Below are 9,733 nucleotides of genomic sequence, written 5' to 3' on the forward strand. Positions count from 1 at the left end.
TTTCTATAGCGTGGAGCAGCGTGGAGACTGGAGAGACACCGCTTACGTATGCATTACATTTGCATATACCTACATATATAAATACATATTTATGTACATACTATACATACATAAATTTATGTCTACATTATATGCATGAATCTGGGCATTTTACGTGACCACTTCTCTCTCACGTCATCGCCACAGTTTTATAAATTATGAAATAAAATATAAACCAAAATAAATGATAACAACCTACATAAACAATTATTATTATTAATAATAATAAATAATTACATCAATAATTAATATTAAAAAAAAGACTGGTAATAGCATTATCATAATATATTGGTTTTACTTGAAGAAAAAGTACCGATAGCTCGAATTTCAGATGCAGTTAAGGTTATGTATAGGTGTTTACAAATATATAGCCAAGTGAAATTATTAATAACATTTTTTTTTTTTACGTTTTTTAACCTTATCGCATATATCTGTTGTATAAAAATGAAGTAATTATTAAAAAGCTGATGATGATGATGATGGTGATGTAACATCAATAAACGTCAAATATTTGTTGTTGTTGTTGTGTGTTAATTAATAAACACATTGTTTAGTTAATGTGTTAACTGGTATATAAATCATGAAACATAGAAATAAAATAATTTTCTATTGATTTGAATTTATATAAAAAAAATAGTTAATAATCAATCAAAAAAGTTTACAAGTTCAAGTTTTCATTGACAACCATGACATGACATTGAATTTTTAGTGTAATTGTTTTTTTACGTGAAAGATATGTCAATAAATATAACAGATGACTGTTGTAACAATCAACATGAATTACAAACAATACAGATGACAGATAATAAACAGGATCAATTAAGTGTTGACTTATTGTCACCAGCATTGACAGCAACAACAACATCAACAGCTAGATCATCACTAATGTCAACAGCATCTACACAAACTAGTCAACAACAACAAACTCAAGTACCAAAATTAAAGTCACCAAATCAACAATCATTTGCTAAAGAAATTGACTACAATGAAATCGAAATAAAAGAGGTTTGACATTATTTTTTTGTATCCTAACCTATTCCAATAATTAAATACAAATTTCATTGATCAATATGACAAATAATATGTTAGAAAAATATATTAGAAATTAATGATGCTTGTTATTTTTACCAGGTTGTTGGCAAAGGCTCATTTGGTGTTGTTAGAAAAGGAAGATGGAGAAATATTGACGTTGCAATAAAACATATTAATACTGAAAGTGAACGTATTGCATTTGGTATTGAACTTGTTCAATTATCTAGAGTTTCACATCCAAATATTGTCAGATTATATGGAGCATGTACAAAAAATCCAGTTTGTCTTGTTATGGAGTATGCTGAAGGTGGATCATTATACAATGGTAAAAATATTTAATTTATTGTTTTATATTTATAATCTAATTAATATATTTATATATATATATTGATTTTAGTATTGCACTGTTCACCAAAACCTCATTATACTGCTGGTCATGCTATCAGTTGGGCTGTACAATGTGCACAAGGTGTTGCATATCTTCACAACATGAAACCTAAACCTTTAATTCACAGAGATTTAAAACCACCAAATTTACTTTTAGTATCTGGTGGTAGAATTTTAAAAATTTGTGATTTTGGTACTGCATGTGATTTAAATACTTATATGACAAATAACAAAGGTTCAGCAGCATGGATGGCACCAGAAGTTTTTGAGGGTTCACGTTATACTGAAAAATGTGATATATTTAGTTGGGGTGTTATACTGTGGGAAGTATTAACAAGACAAAAACCATTTGATGATATTGGTGGATCTGCTTATAGAATAATGTGGGCTGTACATACTGGACAACGACCACCACTAATTGAAGGTTGTCCAAAACCAATTGAATATTTAATAACAAGATGTTGGGCTAAAGAACCAGAACAACGTCCATCAATGAATGAAATAGTTAGAATTATGATTAATTTATCAGAATTATTTAATTGTGATTTAGAGCCAGTTGAATATACTCCAAGCTCAAGTATAAATGTAGAATATATTAATGATAATAATGAAACAAATGATGACACAATAAATATAACATGGGATACTTCAAATAGTCAATTTAATGGTGATAATTCAGCATCATATAATCAATTTAATCAAAATCAGCTAGATATATCAGAATCAATTAAAAATTTACAATCAAATATAACAATGATATCAACTGGAGAACAACAAATACAACAAGATAATAAAATAAATACATCAAGACCACCTTTACCTCCAATGGCATCTTCAACAAAACTTTCATCGATATCTTCAATAAATTGTAATAATTTTCAACCACTTCATGTTGAATGTGATCCAGTAAGATTAATATTTTTTTATTGTTTTTTTTTTTTTATTAGATTGAAAATTGAAAAATTATATTTAATAACTTTTATTTTTATTTATTGTTTTAGACAAGTTGGGATTTGGCAACATCGTCAGATACATCATGGGAACTTGGTAGCACAGCTGGCCTCGACAAAATGAGACCAAAATCTAAAAAATCCATTAGCAGTAAGTAAAAAAAAAAATAAATTTAAGTTTATTTGATACAATATTTTAAATAATTGGTTGCTATAGACTGAAAAAGTTGAAAGCATTGATGAAAGACCATTTCAAGTGTAAATTTGTTATTTGGTTTTTATATTATTCACACGAGTTTATATATATAATTAATAGAGTAGGATCACACATTGCGTCTTTGATGCATAACAGAGGGTCACCTCATTCTGTCTTTGTCATCACACGTAGCCAAGCAGCACAATTTATTTTGAGACAAAACTCAAACGACTAATAGAAATGAAAATCTGACTCATCTACCAGTTGTAGATTAATTTAAAATCAAATTCTTTCAAGTCATTGCAAGAAAAATAAAATTATTCTTGCTTGATAATACAAATTATAAATAATAAAAATATATATATTTCATAAATAAAATAATAAGATTTTTAAAATTAAACTGAAACAAAATATAAAAAAAATAACATTGATACATTTATTGAGGCTAAAAATAAATTTGCTCATTGTTTCTTTTTGGGACCTTGAATAAATTTATTGAAAAATATTTTATTCATCAAAGGACAAAAAAAAAATAGATGGGGGAAATAAAAAAATTATGTAATTTTTAGATTAAATGATTGCCAAAGTATGATTTAGAATCATTTGGCAACGTTATTGAACCCAGAGAATTTAACTATGTGTGATAGTTTTGCAAACTCGTTGAGTGGGGAGTAAAATTGAGATTTTTTATTTTTTATTTTTTCCCTCCAACATAGGCAGGTGTAGCTGAGTCAGCTTCCCCGTTTTAACTGTGGATTTGTTGTGTTTAGTATACCATCTGACTAACACACATCGTTTTCTTTATTTTCTTTTTATTGTTTTTTTTTTTATTTTGTTTTCAGTGATTACTTTGAGTTTATCTCAAACGTAAAAATAATTATTTAATAAATAGCGTGATAATGTTAAAGTAATTACATTAAATTATGTTGAAATAAATAAAATATAATTATTAAAAAATTGATTATTATCTGGTCACGTTTTCAACGATATGTCAAATCTGAATGAATTGTCAAGAGTTGTTGATACTGATTATTTAAAAAATTGTTTACTCTTGCTGCGTTAGTAATACATTTATTTAATTATGTTTTTTTCAATCTAATAAATATTTAATTTTTAATAATTATCATTTACAGAAAGTAGTGATAGTAGCAATACTGATCAATTGGACGAAGTTTATCGACTTTTGGATGCTGATCTAAGACCACTTGAGCCTGATGTTACGTGTCAGATATCAAAAGATATATTTGAAGAACACAAACAATTAGCTACAGAATATTTTAAAGTACAAACTGAAATTGCACTTATTGGTCGTGAAAAAATGAAAATGCTCAATTCATTGAGTCCCGATGGATTACGAGAACAACAAGAACTTCGTAAACTCGAGGATGAAAAGGTTTATTATTACATTATAAAAAAGTAATTATAATATAATTTTTAATTAACTTTTTTTAATTTTGTTGTATAGGAATCTCTGGTTAAATTATATAGAAATCTTCAGCGTCAATTGGAGATTATGAAAGGTCCAATTGGACCTGGAACAGTGTTAAATCAAACTGTTCAAACACCTGGTAATGATGGATGGGTTTTAGTATCACGTCAAGAACCTTCAAGAATTTTATAATTTTTAAAAAAACTTAATTTATTGAATCACTTCATGCAGACTTTTTTTTTTTATTGTCAAATGTTTGTTAATATTTTTTTCATCTCTCAAGGAAGTAAATGATTATTAAAATATTTTAAAATTAACATTTATAAATTGACACAAACTTGATGAATTTTTAAAGCTATATGAATAAAAAAAAAATAATATTTTTTAAATTCATAATTACAAAGACAATTATTATTTTAACTTTTTTGCTTGTCATATTTGTTTTTTTATAAATTAAAATCTCTACAAAGTTGAGGTTTTAAATTATTCATCTTCTTTACAAACTTCAATATTTGAACAATCATAAACACTTAAATTATTTTTTCCTTGGTACTTTCTTACTCCAGCTTTTTGTATTTGTACAAGACTACCTAAAGGTGGTGAAAACGTTTCTGCCTTTTTATTCCACAATGAAGCATCTAACTGAAAATTAAATAACAAAATATATTTTACAGATAAAGATATATTTTAAATATATATTTTTTTTTTTAAATAACTAAAAATTTTACTTGATTATTTGACATATCTACGAGTTTCACATGTCGAATAGTCTGCTCGTTATCTCTGGTCCATATTTTACTGCATGTAGTATAGCTTAAAACTCTTCCAATAACATCTATAAAGTAAATAAACAAAAATATATGATAAATTGTGCTTATAGTTATTTTTAAAATTATAAAAATTATTTTTCTTACTGATTTTTTCATATTTGGTGTAATTTTGTTTTGCAAAAGTAGTAAAGGGTGTAAACTTTATATTATTATTTTTAATGATAAATGGTTTAACAGTAGGTTGAGAATTTTTCCTAAACAACTTGTTAGGTTTAACTTTCGAATTAGATTGTGACTGTTCTGGTAAAATACCTGATGAACTTGGTAAATCATTAATGTTATTTGATATAACTGACAGTATGTTAATTTTTGTTTTATAAAATTCATTTAAAACTAATTCAAATGTAGAATCATCACAGAGTATACTATGTTGTGAATCAATATATTTTACACAAGCATTTGTTATTTCAATAAATGTACCAGGCTTTACTTTATTTCGTAATTTATTTCCAATAAATGGATATGCAACACAGAGCATAGTAGGTGATTTTTCATTACCTTGAACGATGAAAAAAAAATTTGTTCTAGTACAAGGATAAACAGAATGAACTTTTACAATAATTTTTGAAGATTGCAAAGTTATTGTAAGTTCACTGAGTTTTGTTAAATTAATATCTTTTACATCAATCTGTTCTTTGGATACTGTAATGACTTCCTTATTTTTATCATTCTCATCATCATTTTTATTATCTTTTTTTGTTTCTTTATCATTCGCTTGTGATATTATATTCTCATAATCTTCTGGTTCAACAAGAGAATCAGACATGAATTCATCAAAGTCGTCCATTTTTTCATCATTTTCTATCATTTTTTCACCACTGTTTTCTTTTATTACTTCACCATCATTTTCTATAATTTTTTTACCATCATTTTCTTTAATTTTTTCACCACTGTTTTCTTTTATTACTTCACCATCATTTTCTATAATTTTTTTACCATCATTTTCTTTCATTTTTTCACCACTGTTTTCTTTTATTACTTCACCATCATTTTCTATCATTTTTTCTTTGTCTTTCTCTTTTAATTCTTTACAATTATTTTCCATTTGTTCTTCTTCGTAATTTTCAATCATTTCTTCATGATAATTAATTAATTGTTGTTCATTTTCATGTGTTAATACGTCTTCATGATCTTCAAACATTTTTTCATTACATTCATTCATTAAGTCTTTTTCTTTGAATTCTTTACAATCATTTTCTATTTGTTTTTCAGCAATTAATTGTGATTTATTTATTTTTACTGAGTTTTCATAATCTTTATACAGTTGTTCATTTTGTTCATACATCACATTTGTTTTATATTTTTTCAACAATTTTGTATAAATGTTCTTTAGTTTTTCTTTCTCATCAGAATCAAAACAACTCATTTCTTCATCACTATCATTTGGTAGTATATTATGCATTTCGTATCCTATTTCTTGTTGTTTATTTTCATGTTTATAACAAAGTTGACACTTGACAATAACATGTGTTAACGTTTGTGAACGTGTAAAACGTGTTGTATCAAACCGGTTTTAAGAATTTATAAAGTATAAACAAATACATTTATTATTGTTTACAAATGGTTTACAAATTTTAAGGCGAAAACGTATTATGCGACATGCGCAAAAGTTTACTGCGCATTTGAACAAAAATTTTTTGAATTTGTGCAGTAGCTACTAGGTGCTTTCTTTTTGTGTATTTATTTTTTGTGCAGTAGCACCTAGGTGCTTTCTTTTTGTGTATTTATTTTTTTTCACTTCAATGCGCATGATCATGCACATGCTCATATTATGCAAACTTGAGGAGAGAACAGTGGCGTCGAACAAATAACTTTTTAAAAATAAGAATTAAAATAAGCCGAGGCTATCCAGCCAACTGAGCACTTAAAAAACTTAAAAAACTTAAAAATCTAGGGATTTGTGGTGTGGAAAAATATGGTGTAAATTAGATTTAAGTGTTTTAAGTTTTTTAAGTTTTTTAAGCTTTTTAAGCCTTTATATGAAAAAATTTTATTTTACCAAAAAAAAATAAATTCTGAAAATTGAGTGGCTAAGTGAAAAATTTAGCTGTTAAACATAGATAGATATTGTTTTTTTTTGCTATAATTGAGACTAAGTGATAAAGATGTAGCTAAGTAAATATCTATAGCTAAGTAAAAAATATATAGCTAAGTAAAAGATGTACATAAGGCAAAGATTAAGCTGGTAAAATTATGTAGATATTGTATGTTTGGCTATAATTGAGACTAAGTACAATATCTAGCTAAGTAAAAAATGTAGCTAAGTAATTTATAATAAATTATAGCCAAACACACAATATCTACATAATTTAACCAGCTTAATTTTTTCCTCAGCTACATCTTCTCCTTAGCTAGATTTTTTATTTAGCTTTAATTATAGCCAAATTACATATCTACATTATTTTACCAGCTTAATTTTTTCTTAGCTACATCTTTTCTGAGCTAGATTTTTTACTTAGCCGTTGAATAGTCGAATAAGTGAATTATTCGTTACTATTCGACTATTCGTCTTTATACGAATATTCGAAAAACTCGAATAGTCGAATAATTCGTTACGAATATTCGAAAAACTCGAATAGTCGAATAATTCGTTACTATTCGACTATTCGTTTTTACACGAATATTCGAAAATTCGAATAATTCGACTATTCGAAATGTCGAATAATTCGATTCGAATTACAGTCGAATAGTACTATTCGATTCGATTCGATTCGAAGACTATTCGCACGCCCCTACACAAATCCCTAGATTTTTAAGTTTTTTAAGTTTTTTAAGTGCTCAGTTGGATGGATAGCAATGGATAGCCTCAGATAGCCTTGTCGTTAAAATATAATATGGCTAATCCAGCCCTTCATGTCCTACGCTGTTGCAAACTGACTTTTAGAGTGGGTATAATCAGAGTGGTGCCAATAGCCGTCTAGTTTTTGATTGGTCCGCCATATCGTGCTTTTTGTATGGAGTGGGGAGAAGGGGAAGTTTTGAACAGTTTAAAAGAAAAGAAATTAATTTAATATATAAATTGAGTAAATATATATTTTAAATAAATAATAATTTTTATTTTTAATTATTGAATTAATAATTCAATAAATAATTTAAATAAATACAGCTATATTATAATAACTTTGATTTATTCATATAAAAATTATATTTATAAATATGATAGAAATATAGATTATTGAAAAGGCAAAACACAAATAATAATAAGACAAAGTGACAAATAATATTAAAAGATTAATAATTAAAAGATTTTATTATTGTCAATTCCAAACATTTTACATAATTCAAAAAAATTTTGCGTTGGTATTTAATACTCAAAATTTATATATGTACAATTAAAAGTTGTGCAATAATATACAATTGTTTTATTCCAGCAAATTTACTTGAAGCTAGAAGTTTTTTTTGCTGTGCTTTTTGTTTTACTCTTCAAATATGTCATACTTTAATCCAACAATAATACATTAAGTTCTGAATATTTCTTGGTATTAGACAGTAATTAATATCAAATATAATTAGCTTAGAAAAATTATTCACTCAAATAATTAATGTTAATGTATTTACCTCACAAACAAGCATTTTTTATTGACCTGTGTAATATCCAGACCAGCATTTTTTACCCATTGTGCTTGTCTACGCTTTTATCCTTTGGAACCACGTTCATTTTATACCCACTCGATTATACCCACTCTATCTTTTTCGAATTTTCGTCCAGTTCAGTCCAGTTCAGTTAATTGTGGTTAATTTCAGTCAAGCAACAAGCACAGTCAAGGTTTATACATACAGCCAAACGCTTTAGTGGTATCAAGTACATAATTCAAAGTGATTTCTGCTGAGAATATATTATACCTATTATAATATTAAAATCAAGGTAAATATTATTTAAATTTTACTTTTTACAGTAATTTTATTCATTTTATATATATTATTCATCTAGAAAAAATAATAAATATCGTTTGGTTTTTTGGTCGTTGCTAATAAAATATAGTATTAATTGTATTGGTAATAATCAATTCATTAAATACTTGTTAGTATAATCTACATATTTTCACATATTTTCAAGTAAATTATTTTTAAAACATTCCAATACGTACAATTTTTTATCGTACCATCATTATTCATTAAGATCGATTAGATACGTTTTGAATTAAATACGTTACTTCTACATTTGGTGAATTCCCGGGATACAATCCCCTGCGCGTTCAGAATCGCGCGTTAAATGTAGAAATAACCAGCGGTTATGAACACACCCATTGTTTTATAAATACATAAATAGTCAATATATATATAAGCCTGAATCTATTTTATTCGAAAAAAATTAAACTTATCGTTATTGTTTCAATATATTATTTTTTTTCATTTTTTAGAATTCATCATGAGTCAAAAAAGGATCTGTCACGTTCAAGAACAACGTCATCATGTTGACGAACAAATAGATCTCATTAACACTATGAATCATGATTCATTGGCGCAAATATTCATGCTGCTGCCAGTACATGAAAGGATAGCCATAGAAAAAGGTAATAAAAGTTGAAATTAAGTTTTACTTATTTAAATTATAATTTCAATGTTTTTATTTTTTTTAATTTAATATTTTTTTTTACAGTTTGTCCCAAATGGAAAGAGGCATGTGAACTAGCTTGGTACGACATTAAAAAATACACATTTGGCGAACGAACTGGTCTTTTTTTTGATGAAAGTTTGTTGGCACCATCATATGTTGAGAAATTATTATCAAATTTTGGTATTTATTTGAGAGATTTGTCTCTTTTGGAAAAATGCAACTCTAGTATTATGCCAATCATTGGTGAGCGCTGCAAAAATTTAACACGTCTTGATTTAATTTACGAGCTATTGGAAATAAATATCGATCACT

General features: G+C 26.4%; 2 protein-coding genes across 2 annotated transcripts; one reads left to right on the forward strand and one right to left on the reverse strand.

Moving 5' to 3' along the window:
- Positions 1–231: 231 nt before the first annotated feature.
- On the forward strand, positions 232–4,439 carry LOC122847926 (mitogen-activated protein kinase kinase kinase 7-like). Its single transcript, XM_044145787.1, has 6 exons — positions 232–1,044; positions 1,171–1,396; positions 1,469–2,364; positions 2,460–2,559; positions 3,738–3,997; positions 4,070–4,439. The coding sequence occupies exons 1-6, from the start codon at positions 775–777 to the stop codon at positions 4,223–4,225; spliced, it is 1,908 nt and encodes a 635-aa protein (XP_044001722.1). The 5' UTR covers positions 232–774; the 3' UTR covers positions 4,226–4,439.
- Positions 4,440–4,464: 25 nt separating this feature from the next.
- LOC122849529 lies at positions 4,465–5,863 on the reverse strand. The gene is made up of 3 exons (XM_044148291.1): positions 4,948–5,863; positions 4,762–4,868; positions 4,465–4,675 (listed from the first exon to the last, which is right to left on the reverse strand). Exons 1-3 carry the CDS (start codon positions 5,861–5,863, stop codon positions 4,517–4,519), a joined length of 1,182 nt encoding a protein of 393 aa, XP_044004226.1. The 3' UTR covers positions 4,465–4,516.
- Between the last annotated feature and the right edge of the window lie 3,870 nt (positions 5,864–9,733).

The sequence above is a fragment of the Aphidius gifuensis genome, linkage group LG1 (assembly GCF_014905175.1).
Source record: "Aphidius gifuensis isolate YNYX2018 linkage group LG1, ASM1490517v1, whole genome shotgun sequence".
Lineage (NCBI taxonomy): Eukaryota > Metazoa > Arthropoda > Insecta > Hymenoptera > Braconidae > Aphidius > Aphidius gifuensis.

Bases quoted from the DNA above. Each gene is read 5' to 3' on its own strand.
- LOC122847926 (XM_044145787.1), top strand. From the start codon at position 775: ATGTCAATAAATATAACAGATGACTGTTGTAACAATCAACATGAATTA. The intron at 2,365-2,459 runs GTAAGATTAATA...TTATTGTTTTAG, and splicing joins TTCATGTTGAATGTGATCCA to ACAAGTTGGGATTTGGCAAC. The intron at 2,560-3,737 runs GTAAGTAAAAAA...TATCATTTACAG, and splicing joins ATCTAAAAAATCCATTAGCA to AAAGTAGTGATAGTAGCAAT.
- LOC122849529 (XM_044148291.1), bottom strand. From the start codon at position 5,863: ATGATAGAAAATGATGGTGAAGTAATAAAAGAAAACAGTGGTGAAAAA. The intron at 4,869-4,947 runs GTAAGAAAAATA...TTTACTTTATAG, and splicing joins CACCAAATATGAAAAAATCA to ATGTTATTGGAAGAGTTTTA. The intron at 4,676-4,761 runs GTAAAATTTTTA...TTTAATTTTCAG, and splicing joins TAGATATGTCAAATAATCAA to TTAGATGCTTCATTGTGGAA.